This window comes from Panthera leo, chromosome A2 (assembly GCF_018350215.1).
Source record: "Panthera leo isolate Ple1 chromosome A2, P.leo_Ple1_pat1.1, whole genome shotgun sequence".
Classification (NCBI taxonomy): domain Eukaryota; kingdom Metazoa; phylum Chordata; class Mammalia; order Carnivora; family Felidae; genus Panthera; species Panthera leo.
The window spans coordinates 149,277,717-149,297,616 of record NC_056680.1 but is presented as its reverse complement, the minus strand read 5'-3'; the positions used below and the strand labels follow the sequence as shown (position 1 = coordinate 149,297,616).

The window sequence follows — 19,900 nt, the reverse complement described above, 5'->3', positions numbered from 1 at the left end:
TAGCAGACCTCAATTGGAGCCATGTTTGGGGCCTGTTAAAGAAAAACTATTCTATTAAATAGAAAATTACTGACACTTGTTAAAAACTTAAAGGCAGACTTTATTCAAGGGTGTGTATTACAATTGGGTTTTATAGTAAGGGAGAGCCATCAGGCTTAACTCTGAATACAAGAGGGAAAGGGACTTTATAGCCAAAGAGTGGATGGAAAGCTGCTAAGAGGAGTCACCGAAGGTAAAGGGGGCGTGGGAGGTGGGGGGAGGGGAAGGGTTGGAGCTCGCTAAACTCGGCGACCAGGATCCTTGCTGAAGGCAATCTAGGCGATCAGACACTACCTGGGGAATGGTGAAAAATGAGGAGCCCGCCCAAATTTGAGGGCGATCAGGATTGGAGGGTGGGGCTCCTGGCTAAAATGACTTGGTAGGATGCTTGCGAAAATTGGACAATGCAGAGAGGAGCAGGGAAGCTCCAGAGGCAGGGCCTAGATGAGGGTTCAGAGGAGCCCGACGAGAGCGAGAGCGGGGTCAAGGAGAGAGTGTCGCGGACCCGGCCCCGGGACAGCTGGCGGCTACCGCTCGGGACGGGGGCGGGGACGCCGACTGCGCGGGCTGCCTGCAGGGGGCGCGCCGCGGGCCGGAAGTGGCGAGGCGGCGCGGGGCGGAGGAGGTGCGCGCGGGGCCGAGCCGGGTCCCTCCGGCCTGCCAGGTGTGGGTGGGGTGTGGGTCCGCCCCGCGCCGCCTCTCGGGCCCGCCCCGGAAGCCGAGAGCTGCGCGCGGGCCCGGGAGGCTGGAGGGCCGGGCCGGAGGGGCGCGTGGTCCGGGACTCGGCTCCGCCCCGCCGTAGCCGAGCGACGGGGCCGCGAGCCTGCGGGCCCGGAGGAGGCGGTCCCGGCCGTTCCCGCGGCCGGCGAGGCCTCACGTGGCTGTCCACGTGCTTCCGCTCCGCCCTCGTCCCCCGCAGGTTGGCGCGCGTCTCGCAGCGGCCCCGGTGGCGCAGGGTCCCCGAGAGCGGGGCGGGCCTTGCTTGGGGAGCGCCGGGCACGTCACGAGCCGGCGGGGCCGGGTTTCACCCAGGTAGCGCGGGCTCTGCCCGGCTTCGCGGGCTCCCCGCGCCGGGCCTCTGCGCTTCTCGGAGCCCCGGCAGCGCGGCGGCCCTTAGGCACAGGGTTCGGCCTGCAGCACCCGGCTGCGAGGCCTGGCTGGCCTTTCCGGTTTTTTTTTGGAAGCTTGGGCACATTGCTGTCAGTTCCTCGTTTGTAAAAATGGGCTTGATAATATCTGCCTGCGGGTGGAATAAATGTCGGTGTGCCTGACTGCGGGGCTGTGTCTGCGCCTGGCGGTTAGCAGGGCTCGGGTAGTTATGGGAACAGTCGGCTATCATCACTGCCTGAATTTTGACAGCAACCAGGTACACTGGGCAAGCTCTGCCCTCTGGCCGGACAGGTTAGGATGACGTCATGCTCATTTTTTTTCTTAAGTTGTAAACAGTCTTCTAAGATGAGCAATAAATGACTGTGATTCAGAGAGGGATCGCTTATTCATGGTTGACCCTTTTCTAGGCAAACCTCTGCTCCAGTAAGAGCCTCCCTAGGCGGAGCTGGACTGCTTTCAGAGTGGACTGCCAAGTGGAAGGGTGAGACTTGCACCCCGAGTCCCTGGGTGGGGACTGAGCTGTAGGGGGAGGGGCTGTGGCGGTGGTAAGTGGGGGTGGGGAGAAGAGAGACCAGGTTAGATGAGACAGGCTGTCAGGGCACCTTCTGGATTACCTCCTTCCTGGAGCAGGTCCGGTTGTGGTTCCTAATCCCTACTGCTGGCTAAAATCTGGCCACCCAGAAGTATTTTTGGATTAAGGGAGGGAGTGTTGGCCATTTAAACCTTGCGGGGAATCAAAATGGTCTTGGAGTTGTCTGTAACCACACTAAGGTAGAGGAAATGAGAAGTCTGGAGTTGGGGAGATGAGGGAGAGATCATGAGAGAGATTTTCAGGGTAGGCTAGGCACCCTGGGGACAGCGAGCATCTTGGATGGCAGGGAGAAGGGGAATGGGCCATCTTAGTCTCCTGGGGCCTGCTGTCCACCTCTGGCCTGTCCTGACCAGTAATTTCAGCTGGTGACTGGAAGTATTCCAGCTTATTAGAGCTCACTGGACTTTGTTCTTTGTAGGATTTCAAGCGTGACTCCCATGCAGGACAAACAGACCTAAAGTTCCTGGTCGGATGAGAGTGGGGTTCCCCGTCCTGAATTAGAAAAGCAAGTCATTAAGCCTGGGCCCTGACTCGTCTTCCTTCATGAGAGAAAAGAGAGATGGAAACCTTCAAATCTGGGGATAAAAAGAGGGTCCTTCCCACATGGATGACAGCCCAGGTGGCCGAGAAGAGAAAAGTGCCCGTGAAGACCCCGAAAGCGAGGACATCGGCAGCAATGCCAAGGGCTGCTGCCGCAAGGTGGGACAACTTCCGGTCGGGGTCCTGGAGAATGAGGAGGGAGGGAGGGTTTGGAGGCGTCACAGTTGCTGGGGCTGAGTCTTGCGGTGCGGGCAGAACGGTGAGGTGGGGGGGGAGGTGGGGTTTCAGCCCCACAGAGGTGCGCGTGGCAAATCGGGAGGCCTGGGAATGGGACTCTTGCCCTCATTTTCTACCCCCTCGTGAGACGTGAGACCCGAGACCCGTCTGTCCCCATCTGTAGCATCATGCCTTCCTTTCAGACTTCCTGCCACGAGGACTGTGTACTGCATGAGTGAAGCCGAAATGGTGGATGTCGCCCTGGGGATACTGATTGAGGTAAAGTCCACTGTGTCTCTTCTTATTCTCACGACCAGAAACCGGACCGGGCCCTTGGTTAATGGCAATAAAGGAGACGCCCTGCATTCTCAGTCGGCCTTGGGGAGCCCTGTCATCTGTCATCCCCCTTCGTCCAGCTGTCCCTTGTCTAGCGCTTCTTGTGCTCCCCTTGGCCTCTCCCCACGTGCGGTGTCACTGAATGTTTGGGGCTGGACACCTGGGGAGGGAGTAGTCGTGGGTGGGAGAGCAGCTGTCTCTGGGTGACTGTGTGTGGTATGTGGAGGGGACGGAAGTTTTTCACTGCTACGTCCCCTGAAGGGTCTCGGGTGGGTGAGGTGACTTCTCAGCCGAATGCCACCCAAGTCTCCTGGCTTTTGAAGCGAACAGTAACTGCCACCTTAGTGTTGTGGAGTACTTTCTAGTTGACCAGGTGCTTTCCTAGGTTGTTGCCTCATTTAACCCTTGCAATAACCCGGTGATAGTGATTGCAGGTATTACTGTCCCCATTTTACAGATGGAGATATTAACACCCAGGGACTTTCCCATAGTTACACAGCCGATAAGTGACAGAACGTAGGCCCACACTCAAGTTTTGTACCCGTGGTCCTTCCGTTCTGTCACCCCCACCTTTCCAGATACGCTTTTCCTATTTGTCTTTTCCACTCTGCCATTCCTCAGGCCCCTGCCCGCCTCTCTCCCAAGGGGGTCTTGACTTCTTCGGGAGCTGTGAGGGGTGGCCGGGGGAGGGGGGGTGGAGAGGGGGAGGCTCTGATTTGGGGCGGTGCTCGAGCCGGTCACACGCTTCACAGTGGCTTCCGCACGTGTTCTGCGTCGCCGGCGGTTATTTCATTCGGGAAATAGCACGATGTCTGTTTTGCCCCTCATTTCTCCTACCCCGCAGGCCCGGAAACAGGAACAGCCCTTGGAGCCACCGACTCCGGCTGGCGCTGATAAGCCGGAGCTGTCCCAGGCCCACTCCGCTTTGTCACCGTCACCGAGCTCTCCTGGGAGAAGTGAGGACGAGGAGAATGAAAAAGACGCCCTTTCTCCAGGCCACAGCCCTCAGGGGCCCGCGGGGTCTGACTCTGCCCGCAGCAGAAGCCCCGAGGAGGACGAGGACATGTTAAAATACGTCAGGGAGATATTTTTCAGCTGAACGGACAGGCTTCCCAGGACTTTCTACCCAGAGCGCTGGAGGAAGCCGGCCTCCCCTCCTGCCCGGGGCCTGCCGGCCGCTCCCGCTCCTCCCCTCGTCCGCTCCTCCCTGGCAGGCAGTCACCTCCTTGGGGAGCTGCCCTGTTGAGTGTGTGCACGTGAGGAGTCCAAATGCGCTTCCGTCAGAAGTTCTCCCTGCGCTGTGCCTTCTCCACTCGGAGGCCGTGGTTTTATTGGCCTTCCAGGTCCAGGGAAGGTGGGGACATGGTGGCCAAACTTATTGGAACCGAAGAGCCAACTTAATAATTTTCAACAAAAAAGAGGCATTGCTGCTAAGTGCAGTGGAATCCCCCACCGTCTGGTCCCCCTGATCTCTCCCGAAGGAGGACGGCCGTTCTGAACACAGTTCCCGTCACTCGCGCAGCCCGCCCCCCCCCCCCCCAGGCAGCTGCCCCGCCCACAGTGCTCTGCTCTGTGTGGGATATTGAAACCCCGTGTGCAGATCGGAAGCCCCCCTCCCCCAGGCGGCCACCGTCCTGCCACTTGGCGGCTCAGCCTCAGTCCCTGGGCAGTTGTAAAGCGCCAGTGGGACGGGAGCCCTGCGAAGACCCTAAAGACAAGATCACGCCAGAGTCCGTGTTTCTGACTCTATTCAGTGTGGTTTTTGACAGGCACAGAATGAGGCAGTCATTTGCTGTATAGGTTTTCCAATATATAGGTGCTGAAAAATACAAACAGTTCCCCAGTGTGCGAGCTGTGTTTATGTCCTTTCCAATTCTGGGTGGAGAAGCGAAGGCGTCGACATCTGTATGGAACCCCTCAGTTCTTTTCACCTTCCTCCTGCCCAGGGATTCGGCGTTTTGTGTTCCCAACTCCCAGGTCACATGCTGGGAACGATTTGCCAGCTGACGCCCCTGCCCTGTCTGGCTTCAGGTCTGGGAGACTTTTCGGGAGAACCTTCAAAGCCACCAAGGCTTGTCTTTGTGCCCACGTGTTCTGTCTTTAGTGACTCCCTCAGGGATCACTCGTGGGCCTTTGGGAGACGGGCTCATGGCTTCACACCCACCGTGGGGAGGGGGAGCCTGCTAACCAGGGCCCCAGGGACGCTGAGGTGCACTCTCTCATAACGTCCCCCCTTTGTTGCCATGAACCTTCACTCGGTTCCAGTGTGACATGTGGCTAATTATCCTAGCAATCAGGCCTCGTGATGGGAATCCTTACGTCAAAGGAGTTCTCATGACAATGAGCTTTTTGTGGTGTGTCCTTGGGAACCTCGGAAGTCCCAAAGGATGGACAGCCCCACGCTAACAAGCCGCAGGTACCGCGGCTGCCACTGCTGCGCCCTTGGCCTTCTCGGCACTGGGTACCCCCACCTCCTCCGCGGTGGGTCCCGTCTGCCAGAGCTTGAGGCCGGCATTTGCTATGAAACAGGCTGAGAAGACATGCCAGCCCATGAGTTTTCCGGCACCTTCTCTGAGCATAGTTCAAACTGAACTCTTGCCATCGTGAGCCTCTCAACGGAACTAGCAGCTGTCAAGCTTGACCTTGTCCTCTGCTCTCTGAGGGAACACACACATGGCCATAAGCAAGAGGAGGAGTAAGGCCTGGGCGGTGCCCAGAGCCAGAAACCCAGGCTCCAGGAGGGAGAGCCGGATCCACTTCCACGTGTAGGTGAGGAAGAGGCCCAGGCCGCTGGCCAGCAGCATGGAGGACGTCGCCAGGAAGCCCCCCGCCAGCCGCCACTCTGCCTCGTTACTGTTGCACCAGGCCAGGAAGAGGGGCAGGGGGACGAAGAGCGTGAAGACCAGGGCCCCGTACACACCGAGCCTGGCCAGGGCCAGGCCGACCCGCGGCACCCCCAGGGCCTCCAGCTCAGGGAACTGGCGGCACTGGAGGGAGCCGGTGCCCTCGTTCCACAGGCAGAAGTTGTAGAAGCCGATTCTGAGGTTGGGCGAGTCCACGAGGTTGCCGGCCTTCCAGAGGAGAGCGTAGAACAGCAGGAAGATGACCGCCACCGTGACTGTCATGATGCCCAGGAACAGCAGCTGCTTGCCCCGCCTTGGCCTTGGGAGGGTCATCGTCTCCTGCCCTTTTGCAGGCCGCCTTCCGGGGCACCTGAGGGAAGTCACACCCGTGAATGTCCGGCCTCCCTCCCGGTTTCCTCACAAGCTCGCCTTCTCCCTTCTGGAATCCCATAAACACCTGTGGCAGCCTTCCCTCCAACCCCAGCGGGAACAGGAAGTCACAGGGAGCCTGCAGGCGGGATGCACTTGGTAAGTCACCGCGAGCCCCCTCTCTGGCCTCGTTCAGGAGGAGGGGCTCCCCCCGCCTCTGAGTGCCGGAAAGCGGTGACAATGATGGATGCCCTTTGAACAAAGGCTTTGCTGCCCTTTAAACACCACAAGCCCCTGGACATGTTTGTGAGGGAGTTTCTCAGATCCTTTCGAGGGTGGGTTTGTCTGGGGTGAGGGAGGAGGCTCGCTGTCCCTGGGGGCCTGAAGGAGGAGGAAGGCGCTAGAGGCACAGGGCGGCTGTCAGTCCGCAGCAGCCCCCCAGGGGGCAGACCCGGCACATCGGAACTTCCAGGTTGGGGTGGGGCACTGGTGTGTTCTAGAAGCCCTGTAGCCTGTTCTAACACAAGCTGGGGGGGGGGGGGGGGACGAGGTCTGCTAGACTTCTCCGGGAGCTTACCTGCCCTGCTCTGGGAGTCATTACTTGGTGAAGGCAAGAGGCCACCTGCTCATGAAATCACACAGTAGCACTCGCTACCTTTTTAGTGTCTCCGATTTTTTTTCCTGAGAACAGGAATCATAGAAATCTTGGAAAATAATACGTAAAAGAAAAAAATACATAAAAAATAACCTCTTATCCCACCACGTACGTAGAACCACTGTTAATTTCTTACCAATATTTTTTTCCTATGCGCTGATGTGTTTTTAAATAGTCACACTGTTGACCACAATGATTTTCTCGCTGAATATTATGCACATTTTTCAAAGCTGTTACATAGCCTGCAAAAACATGTTTAATGGCTGTGTGATAGTTCGTGTCGTAGATTTATCCGTCCCGCCATTAGACAGATTGTTTCCATTTTTTACTATTATAAGTGACAGTTAAGGAAGATGCTTGTATGATTCTTGGTTGGAATCTGATTTTTCCTTCAGCTAGATATCTAAAGTGGAGCCAAAGGTAGAAATACTTTTGAGTGATCTTACTGCATATTGCCAAATTGATCCGCAGAAAACTTAATTGTAGTCCCCGTAAAATAGCGTACACCGTCCTCATCGTATTTGAACAGTCTTTTCACTATGATTTTAATCAGAAGGACTTCTCCAAATTGCTCTTCTACCACAGTAGTCTGCCTGCGATACCTTTGTATTTGTAAAGTTTCCACTACCGAACAAAATAGCCATTTGCATGCCAAAGTGCCACTAGCCTTCCAAGACACAAGGTGCTGGGGACAAAGGACGGAGGGCCATCCTGTCAGTGCACCCAGCCTGGGGCGCCAGGTGGTTTCCTGCAGCCAGCCAGCGGTGGCCCCGGGGAGAGGCTCAGGGGACGTGTCCAGCCCTGGGGGGCGGCTTCTGAAGGGAGCAGCCGCTCCCTCGTTCCCTCCGCTGGCTGGAAGGAAGGTGCGTCCCACCACATCCCATCTCGGTTCTGCTAGAACAGGAAGTGCCCCGAGGGAGAAAGAGAACAAGTGTGAGGGAAGAGGAGATGGGCCCCGCTGAGGGAGAGGGCGCTGCACCAACTACCACAGACTGGGCAGCTTATAAACCAGACATTTATTTCCCCCAGCTCGGGGGGCGGGGGAGGAGAAGTCCAAGATCAAGGGACTGGCTGATTTGGTGTCTGGTGTGCCCCCTTCTTGGTTCGTAGAGGGACATCCTTCCCCAGTGTCCTCACATGGTGGAAGGGACAAGGGAGCTGTCTGGGGCATCTTTATTTTTTTCTGGGACCTCTTTCACAAGGGCACCGATTTCATTCATGAGGGCTCTGCTCTCAACCTCATCACCTCCCAAAGGCCTCACCTCCTACTGTCATCACCTTGGAGGGTTAGGTTTCAACGTACGAAATTTGAAGGACACAGCGATTCACTCTATAGCAGGTGGCTCCCTTCAGAGGACCTGAGTCAGTGCAGACAATGAGAATAAAGATTTGTCAGCAAGCAACTCCTTTGACCGAGAGCCGGGACAGCACCTTGGGGGGAGGCCGGTGCCCGTCAGAACAGAAACATACACCTGTGCCTGCAGTGAGGTTTTGAACTCCTGTCGCCACCGTCCACCAAGGGCCTCAGCCCCTGGCTTCTCCTTCAGGGGAGCTCGGCAGGGAAGCGCCGAGGTGGCAGAGAAGGGCCATCCCGCGGAGGCCCTGGGACCTCCCGCTACCCCCCTTGCAACAGCAAGGCTTAGCAGGTATGGAAAGGTGTCTTTGGTCCGTGCGTTGTGAGAGTAGCATAGCCGAAGTTCTAGCTGGCCCAGCCCGCGGTGCGGGAACATCCCCGGCAGTAGGTGTTCTGTACGGTTTTCGTATTTCACAAATACTTGTAAAAACCTGTATCTACGTTTTTAGTGGGTTTAGGTGTTTCAGGGTGCGGGATGGATTTCCAGGGCTGGAACCCCGATTTGTGCGCGTGTGCCGTAGCAGATGAGCTTTGACTTGCCTCCGTTGGTTGGGAGTGCGGGTGGCCTTACGTGGATGTTCTCTCTTCTTGCCCCTATTTCAGGCCTGTTACAGTTGGGTTCAAAAAAATCGCTATTTTTAAGCATTTTTGACTTGAAGACAGAGCCAGGTTCAAAAGGCGTGGCGGCCTGAGGACATCGTATCAGCCAACTCTGGCTGTGGCTCCCAGGCGACCGGCCTTTGTTTTTGACTTCCTGCCTTTCTCTCAACTGCCCTTTGGGAGGGTTCCAGTAGAGAGTGAAACAAAATAAAACCGGACCTGGAAAGCCCAGGAGCACAGATATGGGGAAGGTGGTCGCCCCTCGTTCCCCTTCTTCTCCCCCGTCTTTATAGGCACAGAATTCAGCTCCAACGCCTGGAGCTTGGGGCTCAGTGCCACTGGGCAACTTTGAACTTGTACTGGCAGTTAATTCTCTGTAGGGGGCGCCTGCTCCCGGTGCTCTCCACTCTGGCTGTGCTCAGGCGGCCCCCAACCCCATCTGCCCTCTCTCTCTCTCCCTGAAACCCCTGAGGTCTTGCCCTGCCCCCTGCCTCCAAACCCTACTGATCCCCGCCCCCTTTATCCACTTGGCCGTCCGTCTTATCCCCTGAACGGTGCCTGACACACAGAAGGAACTTCTTGTTAAGAAAGAAGAAAGGAAGAGGGGGGAGAGAGAGAGAAAGAATGAAAGATGGAAGGAAGGAAAGAAAGAAAATTAAAGCAAAAGTAAAGCCAAGCCCTGTGGTACCCCTCAGTTATTGCGCGTGTACATCTTGTGTGCGTGTCCTGACAAGCCAGCAGGCTTCCTGAGGCGAGGGGCCGTGTTTCGTGTGTCAGACACACTCAGCACGGCGCTGGGCTGGCTGCTCCCCGTGTCCCGTCAGACATCCGGACAGACTTCAGGACCTCAGGGACCGAGAGGCTGGAGGCTGGTCGCAGCTTCTTCATCTAAACATTTCGTAGCGGATGCCTCTGGACGTTCCGTCGGAAAACCCCGTGGCGCTCTTCTCCGTTGTCCTAAGAGCCCACCCTGGCTTTCGTGGCTTTTGACAATGCGCATAATCTCGTTCTCGCCACCACGAGCTTTTGAATTCCCTTTCATGACGAGCCTTGCCTCCTTCAGAGGGTGAACCAGCAGGCTGCTGCGTCACTGCTGCCATTTTTAGCTGAACTTTTTCCTGTTTATAAGAAAGCCACACGTGATGATGGTAGAAAAGTGGAAAAATATGTGAGTGACCAAAACTCATCTGTAACTTTGGGTTGTAGAAACCACCACTCTCAATGCATTTCCTTCCGTCATGTTGTTTTACACGGTCAGGCTCATGCGAATATATGTGTTTGCATCCTGCTTTGTCAACATCATTACGGCGTGAGCATGTCCCTATGTCACGAGAAGTGTTTCCTGCGCGATGGTTTTCGTGGCTGCCCGTACTTTAGGACATTACTTTGTAAGACTGGACACAACGCTGTGGCGATGTTTGTGAATCACCGTCCCTTACCGTTGGCACTCGCTTCTCAAGATGCCTCAAGTGCCATGGCTCTCCTGAGTCACAGAATCAAAAGGAACTTTACGAACTGTCCTAGTGCCTTCGTTCCCTTTCCCGGAGGCAGGTTTGTAGCTCCGGTCTCCATCTCCCGAGTATACTTGGCACCTGTCTGTGATCTGCGAGAATACCCGTCCACGTGATTGTGTATATATATATATATATATATATATATATATATATATACACACACACAGTATATATATATATTATATGTATATTATATATATATTATATATATATTGTGTATATCTATACACAATGTGTGTGTGTATATATATATGTGTGTATGTATGTGTATGTATGTATGTATATATATATACATACATATATGTATATATATGTATACAGCCCCCCTGCGACTGTCTCTCATGCCAGGCAACCGCTCACTCACCACCCGTGGAAATTCTACTTCGCTCATTAAGTGTTTGGTGAACTCTCAGAGTGAGCCCCGCGGAGGGGAACGGAGTGCCCACGAAGAACGTCCCCTTCAGAGTCCCCCTCCAGGAGCGTGGGGACTAGACTGGAACTTCTGAGTTCTTCCACCGGGAATATATCGTATGTTCTACCTGGAGGGGTGTATATGTTCCGGAATGTGCTACCAAGGATGACTTCTGCCCAGGGTGCCCTCTTTCCACGGCAACCTCAACGACGACCTGGTATTCTTCCTGCTCCTTTAGGAACAGGACACCTCGATACTGTCCCCTCTTGGACCTCTCCTGTTAGCCTCGCCCCTCACCCCCTCCCTCAGCTTCGGCTACAGTGGCCTCTTCCTTATTTTCCAAGAACTTAAGGCAAGTCAGGACTTCCATGCTTGCCATTTTCTCTGCCCGGAATGCTCTTCTGTTATTACACGCCTCCCTTGGGCCTCTCTGCTCAACCGTCCCTTTCTTACGGAGGCCACACCCCTGGTTAGCGTCTCCACCTGTGACAACCCCTCCACCGGCCCCACAGCTCACACTGCCTGTGCCCCTTTCCTGCCCTCTCCCCATAGCTCTGGTGCCATCTAACGTTCTCAACATTTCTTGTCCCCCCCGACCCCGGTCCCCAGTAGACTGTAACCTCCATGAGGGCAAGGACTTGTATCTGCTGCTCATTTTTATGTGTCTGTGGTTAGCTGGTCTGTTTATCTGTCAAAGACCTATCTTTCACTGTTCCGTCCCCCACGCCCGGGACTACGGGCCACACGGGAGGCACTCAGTAAAAGCCTGTTAAAGGACACGCGAGTGACTGAATGAACGTCAGCAACGGCACACAGAGTTGCTCAGACCCCTCCCTGTGTCGATTTTTTCCATCTGCTTCCCTGTCCTGGTTCCTCCTCCTTCTGGCCCCTCCCTCTTCTTCCCGGTTTCTAAACGTGAGCTCTCTACAGGATTCTCCTCTCTCTCAGATACGTCACGTAGGCCTACAGCTGTGAGAGCCGCACACCGAGAGCCCCGACGACGGACATGAGATGTGGGGACAGCGGAGGTCAAGGGCACACCCACGAGCGGTCCCTACCGGGGCCCCCAGGACCGCGTGGTAGAAACTGATGGTATCATTTTGTTGTCAGAACAGAACAGAAGCTTGAAAGAAAAAATAGCGAGCTGATGAGGTTGTTACTAGTTGTAAATTCATCTCCCGGCCTTCCTTTTCACTCGTGATTTAAGAGAGCTCTAGGGGACAACAGAGGGAAGAACTTGTTTTGAGAATTCTCTTTGACCAGTGAAGGCGTCCAGGGAGAAATCGGGTTTGACTGAGAGTTTATTAATAGTTAAAAACAGATTTCAGAAGCTCTTTGGGCATTTACTCTGTGCCAGGCCCTGTGCCGAGCACTTAGTAGGTACCATTTTATTAAGTTCTTACGACAACCCTGTGGGAGCAGGTTTACGATTGCCATCCCCATTTTCCAGAGGAGTAAAACCGAGGCTCGGTGAAGGTCAGGAGCTTCCCCAAGGTCCCCCGGCCAGTGGCCAGTGACAGTCCATCAGGCAGGCTTGTCGTAATCATCTAGAACCTGCCTCCACTGAATTGTGCGCGTGCCCGCTGAGGCCTGGCAGACGCTGTTGTCGTTATTGGCTCTTCGTGCGGTGGAGACCATGTGGAATTGAGCGTTCTGGGCATACACTCTGCAGCTGTGTGTCCAGGGTTCAAATCCCAGCTCTACCATTGACTTAACATCCCAGCGCCTAACATTCCCATCTGTAAAATGGCTACAATAGAATTTATCTTGTAGCTTATGTACAGCACGTGGAACGTGACCTAGTAAGTACTGTGTCAGTCATTATTGTCATGGAGAAGAAACTGGAACTCAGGGAAGGGAGCCCGGCCGCGGTGCGGCCCTAGAGGAGACAGACGGTGCCTGCGTCCACCTGCCGAGCTCCGCTGGGGGACCTGCGCCCCAGGGAGCTGTCTTTTGTGCCCTTGGACGCTGATGCGGCCGCCACAGGTGGTGGGGAAGGGCGTGGACCCGGGGGCCGAGCGCCCGGGCTCAGGGCCCGTGAGCTCGAGCAGCACCCGGCTCGGCCTCCGGCACCTGCTCCCCCTCCGGACCCCGTCGCTGGCCTGTCCCTGGGGGCTGTGGCGAGACTGAGGTGTGGCAACTGTCTCCACGCCCGCCCACCCGTAGGCCGGGTGCGCTGGGCCGGCCCGCTCTGCCAACTGGAGCCCTGACTGTGCAGAAAAGGGAGGTGAGGGAAGAGCGAGGGGAGGGGGGCTGGGGTGCGGCACCAAGGGGGAGAGAGCAGCAAAGCGGGGGGGAATAAAGCGTCCGGATAAAGCCAGAACAGGGTCTGAGCCGAGCAGCCAGCGGCCCTGCCGAAAACCTCCCCGTCGAACACACGCAGGACAGGGTGGCTGGCGGTGTGGGTGCGGCTCTGACAGAAATAAAAAGGGAAGAAGAAAGGGAAATGTGTCATGTTTCCTTTGGCAGAAGCGTGAGCCCAGGTTCTTATTTTTCACAACCGGCCCGCGCTGGTGCGTCCCAAAGGTGCGGAGGCAGCCCCCGGGGGTCGCTCCGCGCTCTGAGGACGGCCAGGCCAGAGGGCAGCTTTGTAGGCAGCGCGTGACATTTGGGTTTGCTTGCCTGTGCCAGGGAAACGAAAAGCAGCTTCACCAGCAGAAGCACGACCACGCCACGAGACCGCCACGCAGGGTCAAAACCGTCCGTCTCCAGACCTCCACGAACACCGAGCCACGGACGTGGGCCGTGTCAGCGGTTCCGTGAATGTTAACTAGCTCTCTGTTCGTTTGTTTTGTTGCTTGTTAGCCTCGGCGGCGGGCAGATGATCCAGCTGGGAACGAGGGTCAAAACATAAAAAATCTAGCGGGAGAAAAAATCCTTCATCACAAGAACGCGCCTGCGTCTTGGACCCGTCCTTACTTGGTGTTTTTGTTTGTTTAATGTTTAAACATTTTTTTTTAATGTTTATTTAATTCATTTCTGAGACAGAGACAGAGCATGAGCGGGGGAGGGGCAGAGAGAGAGGGAGACACAGAATCGGAAACAGGTCCCAGGCTCCGAGACGTCAGCACGGAGCCTGACGCGGGGCTCGAACTTACGAACTGTGAAATCACCACCTGAGCCGAAGTCAGATGCCCAACTGACTGAGCCACCCAGGCGCCCCTCCTCACTTGCTTTTTAGTGGCGGGACTCCACAGCTAGCTTATGGGAAGCTAAGGACCCAGAGCAGAGTTTGAGGATAAGTCGTACCAGAAGGCAGGACAGCCTTTGGCTGTCACTCTTGGTTCTCCTGCCCAGCCCTCTCCTGCAATCCCGATAGACATTCACAGCCCCCCTTCTACTGAGGAGGCCAGGGTTTCATCTGGTGACTCCACGAAAGGCACATTTTGGAGAGTTCCCTGAGCCGTAGGCCCTGTGGAATCAGTAGCTCTCAGGGCAAACCAGGAACCTGGCCTCACTGAGCTTGCCTTCCGGTTGAGGACACAAACACCAGTGGTGTACTTTTAAAAAGACCGTTCCAAGTTTTGAAAAGATTTGGGAAGGAAACCAACAGGATGAAACAAAGGAGAGAAGGTGGTGGAAGCCGTGAGTCTAGATTAGTGGGTCAGGGAAGGCCTGTGTGCAGAGGAGACATTTGTTTGAGGCCCGAGGGATGTGACAGAGCCATCCCGAGTTGGGCCTGGGCAAGAGCCCTCCAGGGAGACAGTGCGGCTGTTATAAACACCGGCCTGGGAGAGGATCAGATTTCCGGGGCCGGGGTGGCTGCAGCCCCGTGACTGAAGGGAGGGGACCCAGGTCCCTGGGGGCCTTGTAGGCCAGGGTGAGAGGTGTGGATTTCATCGCTCGACCCGAGTGTTCTATTAACTCCTGTCCCTCTTCCCTCAGACACGAAGCTCTAGGCGCCCAGACGGTGGCGGGCTGAGCGCACAGACAGATCTGTGAGCCAGGACAGACGCGCGGAGGCCAGGGGTCACCTCACACCCGTCCTGCCGGCTGGGCCCTCGGCAAGCACCGAGACCTACTTGGACGTGGCTGGCACTCAACCGTTGGAAGAAGGGGAGGCAAAGAATAATAGACCCAAAGACTCGGACCTTCAGTTTTGCAAGAGGTCTTTCGAGAGAGAGGCTTCTTCCCCCGTTTTGAAGGGCTTCAAAACACATGCAGATTAACTCAAAGAAAGCAGATCACAGCTAAGCTGAGTAGCAGACCTAGGGGCCCTCCCCCTCTACCCTTCGAGGCCAGTTTCGAGAACCTCGGAAAGCCAGTCTTCGGTCACTCTGACGAGTCTTTGCCTCATCACCCTGGCGTCAGCTGTGGCCTCTGCCTCCCGGTTGTCCGGCTGCCTGAGGGGGGGCCGAGGCTGTGGTTCCTGCCGCTCTCTGCTCTGCCCGGGGACTTGGCTGTCGGTACCCCCACCGCCCCACTGCTGCCCAGCGGACAGAGGGTACCTCTCCACCAAAGCGCGGGGGACCCAGGGCTCACCTCCCAAAGTCTGTTGAAGTCCAGGTTTGGGCTGACAAAGTGAATTCCTGTACCGGGACCACAAAATGGAGGCAGCCCTGGTGGCCCAGCCCATGTCACAGTTCTAAGCCTAAGTCATGTGAAACACCTGTCAGGGAAACCCAACCCCCCCCCCCCCCCCCCAGCACAACCTTACCCTAGAAAACAGGACCTGCCTGCCTTCTAAGGAAACCCCGACCTCCTGGCCAATTGTGCCCATTCTTTCCCACGTTGCTTCTTCTCTACACAACTGGCTCTTGCCCCAAATCCTGCCAGACTGTTCCATGCTTGGGAGGCGCTGTACTCCCCCAATCCACAGCTTGTCTTCCCTCAGATAAAGGAAGGGTCAGCTCATCGCTCAATTGTTTCTGTTTTGTCCTTTGACAGGGCTGAGAACGCTGAGGTGGCGTGACCCAGGCGCGCCGAGTACAGCTCTGAAGATCCCAGTCGCTAATGAGAACATACGGCCCACGTGCCGGAAGATGACATTTGCAGACGCTTGTCACGCTTGTGAAGTCACTTTCGGGTGTACCATTTTGAGGCCTGTGGCAGGCTAGAGTCACTGACGTAGTCGCGGTACCCGGCTCCCGGGTAGATTCCCAGAGATGACTGGGGCGAGATTGGTCCCCAGCCCCCAGAACGGTACCCCCCCAGGGCTACCGGGATGGACAGCTCAAGAGTGGAGTGTCTCAGAAAAGCCACACATGCGGGGTTAATACGTGACCAAAGTCTTAGAGTTCGCTGGAAGGTTTTTCATGAACGGGTGTGGAAGCCGTCGATTAGCTTCCTGAAAGCAAAACTAGTTTAAGTCCTCATGTCCACCTCACATACCAAAGTGAACGCCACATGGATCCAAGAGTGAAATGCCACGAACAGAGGGGAAAAAAAGATCTAAAAACAAGTCAAGATTCGGTTACGAATGAGAAGGAACACTTTGAGCTTAAAAGCAAACTGAAATTACAAAAAAAAAAAAAAAAGTGCAGATTTAACTATTTACAAGAAAGACACATTTCCGTATAACAAAAACAAACTAATAAAAGTAAAAGCCAACGAGTGTGGAAAGCATCTGCAACAGATATGAAATGATTAATATTACCAATATGTCAAATATTCATACAAACGAGTAAGAAAAACATTAACCGTCCGTCAAAACGGACAAGGAACAAAGAGATTTCAGGAAAGGGCTGCCAAGTAGGTAAGTGTAGCTGTCATACTTTCTACCAAATGTGTGGGCGTTTTCCTCCACCAAGCAGTTCTCCGTGACACCAGCGGGTGTCCTACTATTTAAGCCAATTCTGACATTATCTACAGGAAGAGAGTGTCAGATCCTGGGGCTAAGGGTTCAGTCCCCAAAGCCGTCTCCCCTTCCTCCTTCCCGGCTCCTGACCAAGGCTTAGTCACCTGGGCCCGACTGGCGAAACGAATCCCTGGGTGTTGGTGACTGAATCTCCAGCCAGTCTGCCTCCCTGGAGGTTGTGGGGGGTGGGGCTAAAAGTTCCGACCCTCTAATCACAAGACCCTCTAATCACAGGGCTCTTTCTCCCACAAACAAACCCCGTCTATAGGGACTTTCCAAAAGTCAGCTCATTAGCATAAACCCAGACGTGGCTGGAAGGAGCTCCTTAATGAATAAAGAAGACACCTTTATCGCTATTCACACTTATTCCTAAGTGTTCCAAGGGTTTTGGGAGCTCTGTGCCAGCAAGGGCAACAAAGTCCAAATATATATTCTTATTATATAAATCACTATATCTCATTAACTAACATGAGAAAAAAGGTCTATGCCTTTGTAGCGCAAGCAAAGAAAAGCCAAGTCAAATAACCTGTGAGTTTCCGTATCAAAACTGCGGCTAAGAACTTTGGATGGCACCTAGCTCATGGCAAGGCTAGCCTTGTCATACGGTGACAGTGACAGTGGCCCAAGTGACCCGTAAACATTTGCGCAAACTTTCCAGGAGGCGATTTGGCAATATGCATGGAAACCCTTAAAACCAAAAGACAGTCCTATCTTTTTGGCCTGGTAATTCCACTTAGGGGTTTACCCCAAGGCAGCAATCAGAAATGCAATCAATGGTTTATACACAGGAATGTTCATCACTGCATTTTGCAAAAAAACGGGAAGCAGCTTGAATGCCCACCATTGGAATTAAACTGTGACGCGCCAAAGTGGTGAGACTGCAGACTTTAGAAACGCCAGTCTAAAATCACACTAATAGAGTATGACTGCAAGAAAGAGACTAAGGGAACATTCTAAAATGTTAATGCATCTGTCTCTGGGTGGTGGCATTGTGAACTGTTCTTTTTTTGCCTGAAAAACATTTCCAGAATTATGTGTTGCATTTATGTAAAAGTGAAATGCAGAAAACAAACACAAACGGACTTCATGATCAGGTAAGGTAAGGCAGGAGTCGGCTGGCGAGAACCTGAGAAAGGGGATTATGTGCAGAATCAAAAGGGATATCTTATGAACAGATTCTTAGGTCTGGGGCTTGGCGAGGGTTGGGGTGTAGGAAGAAGATACTGAGAAATGCACATTAGTTGTCAGGAGTCGAGAAGGAAAGAAGGAATCACATAATGTGTGTGTGTGTGTGTGTGTGTGTGTGTTTCTTTCCCAAAGGAACCTTTGATTTTACAGGTGAAGAAGTATAACGGAAGCTATTAAGGAAACAGTCCGTATTTAAGAAAATATTTTAAGATCAGCGCTGGCAGGCATGAGAAGCACTGTAGTCTAATGACATAGGCTCTGAATATGTTAGACCCTGTTCAATTCTGAGTCAAGAACACGGGTCTTTCTGACAATCTCAACTCGCGGTGTATGTTTTAAGCACTCAGGGTGTTTCTGTAACTCGGAATAGTAATAGTCGAGCCACTTCGAGTCAGTGACCTGCTTCTGTCTGGCTGCCCGTTTCTGATGAGCAACCCGCCCCGCGGGCCATAAACATCTATTTGCACAGACTTTGCAACACCCTGTCGCCAGGTTATCCCTGTGTGTGTGTTTTTTTTAAAAATTTTTTTTAGTGTTTATTTATTTTTGAGAGAGAGAGCAAGCAGGGGAGGGGCAGAGAGGGAAGGAGGCACAGAATCCGAAGCAGGCTCCAGGCTCTGAGCTGTCAGCACAGAGCCCGACCCGGGGCTGGAACCCACGAACTGTGAGATCATGACCTGAGCCGAAGTGGGACACTTAACCGACTGAGCCACCCAGGCGCCCCCATCGCCGCGTGTTTCTAACCGGGTGCGCTGGCAGTCCCCTCACCATCTTGGGGGCCGCAGCCCCCCAGGATGATGGTGGCGGGAGCCGAGGGAAGGAGGGCAGAGCGGCCGGGCGAGGTCACTGGGTGGGGGGCAGCGGGTGTGCGGACACGGCCCGGCGGCGTGGCCCCGCTAGAGCGCGAAAGGCCGGAGCCCACGCTGAGCCCAGACGCAGGCCAGCTGCGCTCCACGCAGGGTGGGTACTTACGAACGAGAAGAGGCAGAACGCACAGGCGCTCGTAAAGAGGACCGGCAGGGAGTCAGGTTTGGCGGAGTCTCCTTTCTCGCTGGCTTCCTAACGCCAGGCTCCGGAGACGGAGCCGAGGCCGGTGGAGAGGGGAAGGGTGGCCGGAGGCCGGCCCGGGCTTCCCACCCGCTCGCGCTTGCAGTTGTGCCCAAGTAAACAGCTCGCTGAAGGTCAGGGCACTGATGCCGCCGACTGGTGTCACATCAGCTGATTTCACTTTCATTTCCTCACTTGCCCGTGGCTCGTGACTTTTCAGAAAAAGGGAACGTAAACAACGTTGTTGTTGTTCACCAGATCGCGTACTTTACCCACGCCAGAGGCGCCCGACCAGTTGACCGAAGGAGCCAGGTAAGGGTCCTGACGCTCTCACACGACAGCTCCGGAAAGGGAACTGCCCAGGACACTCTCAAAGCTCCCAGTGATTTAGACTCCGAGTAAACACGACCTCCAGTTTTACTCAGAAGGGGCCTTTAAGATCATCTGGTCTAAGATCCCGACCCAGGTCCTCCCCCCTCCCCCCCCATCCCCCACTGGGAAGCACTCAGGCCCTCTGTCCCCTCCTTTTCAGGAATCCGCGCTTCTCTGGCCACAAAACCTTGTGGGCTTAGCGTCCCGCCAGGGGTGTTTGGGCCGGTGCTGGAGCAGCGGAACATCTCTTCCTTCAAAATAAGAGCTGAACCAAGCTTTTATTTTGTAATCACAGGGGCTCCCAGCCAGAGTTTAAAAATTGCTTCCTTTGCCCACATGACCAGCTGGGAACTCCAATTTGGAGCCAGGCTTGGTTAAGTCAGTAGAAGCTGCCCTAGTAATACTGCAGAAGCCTGGCCTGGCAGGTTTCTTTGGGTTCCTCCCCCGCCTCAACCCCCAGGAGTTCTTTGAACTGCCACATGTTTTCCCCTTTGGAGTTCCTTTAAACTCTAACCCTAGAAAGATGAGGTCTGATGACGCTTTGGGGTCAGGGCTCCCAGCTACAGAGCAGCAAATTATTTAACCAAGCTGAGCGTGAGTTTCTCACCCGCGAAATGGAAGCGTGGCTGCTGTGGGAACCGAGAGAGAGTGTGGAAGTGCTGGGCACTCAGTGCTGGGCAGGTCATGATGGCAGCTGTTACTAGGGGAGGGGCAGAGGGAGAATCCCAAGCAGGCTGACAGCCCCACCGCGGGGCTCAGTCTCGCAAAGTGTGCCTTGATGACCTGAGCTGAAGTCGGAGTCGGCCGCTGGACCAACCGCCCAGGCGCCCCCGCAGCTGTTACTATTTAAAAGCAGAATTTCTAAATATTGAGAGTAACCTTCTTGGTAATGCCTTCAAGGCAGAGACAAAAGGAA

The 19,900-nt window shown here is 54.7% G+C and overlaps 2 protein-coding genes across 9 annotated transcripts; one reads left to right on the top strand and one right to left on the bottom strand.

Annotated features, from left to right (window-relative positions):
- The first annotated feature begins 654 nt into the window (after window positions 1–654).
- On the top strand, window positions 655–4,360 carry CYREN (cell cycle regulator of NHEJ). 5 transcript variants are annotated; one of them, XM_042925519.1, is made up of 5 exons: window positions 1,092–1,440; window positions 1,557–1,630; window positions 2,160–2,440; window positions 2,701–2,776; window positions 3,678–4,360. In XM_042925519.1, exons 3-5 carry the CDS (start codon window positions 2,301–2,303, stop codon window positions 3,930–3,932), a joined length of 471 nt encoding a protein of 156 aa, XP_042781453.1. In that variant the 5' UTR covers window positions 1,092–1,440; window positions 1,557–1,630; window positions 2,160–2,300; the 3' UTR covers window positions 3,933–4,360. The 5 variants fall into 5 exon arrangements, with proteins under 5 accessions (XP_042781436.1, XP_042781428.1, XP_042781444.1 ...); XM_042925502.1 differs by lacking the exons at window positions 1,092–1,440; window positions 3,678–4,360 and adding an exon at window positions 655–703 and having other exon boundaries at window positions 2,701–3,637; XM_042925494.1 differs by lacking the exons at window positions 1,092–1,440; window positions 3,678–4,360 and adding an exon at window positions 727–958 and having other exon boundaries at window positions 2,701–3,637.
- Window positions 4,361–4,564: 204 nt separating this feature from the next.
- Window positions 4,565–19,065, bottom strand: TMEM140 (transmembrane protein 140). 4 transcript variants are annotated; one of them, XM_042925462.1, is made up of 3 exons: window positions 18,538–19,065; window positions 6,623–6,726; window positions 4,565–6,046 (listed from the first exon to the last, which is right to left on the bottom strand). In XM_042925462.1, the coding sequence occupies exon 3, from the start codon at window positions 6,007–6,009 to the stop codon at window positions 5,455–5,457; it is 555 nt and encodes a 184-aa protein (XP_042781396.1). In that variant the 5' UTR covers window positions 6,010–6,046; window positions 6,623–6,726; window positions 18,538–19,065; the 3' UTR covers window positions 4,565–5,454. The 4 variants fall into 4 exon arrangements, with proteins under 4 accessions (XP_042781396.1, XP_042781404.1, XP_042781409.1 ...); XM_042925470.1 differs by lacking the exon at window positions 18,538–19,065 and adding an exon at window positions 6,837–7,193; XM_042925475.1 differs by lacking the exon at window positions 6,623–6,726 and having other exon boundaries at window positions 18,561–19,065.
- Between the last annotated feature and the right edge of the window lie 835 nt (window positions 19,066–19,900).

Bases quoted from the DNA above. Each gene is read 5' to 3' on its own strand.
- CYREN (XM_042925502.1), top strand. From the start codon at position 2,301: ATGGAAACCTTCAAATCTGGGGATAAAAAGAGGGTCCTTCCCACATGG. The intron at 2,441-2,700 runs GTGGGACAACTT...CCTTCCTTTCAG, and splicing joins CCAAGGGCTGCTGCCGCAAG to ACTTCCTGCCACGAGGACTG.
- TMEM140 (XM_042925462.1), bottom strand. From the start codon at position 6,009: ATGACCCTCCCAAGGCCAAGGCGGGGCAAGCAGCTGCTGTTCCTGGGC.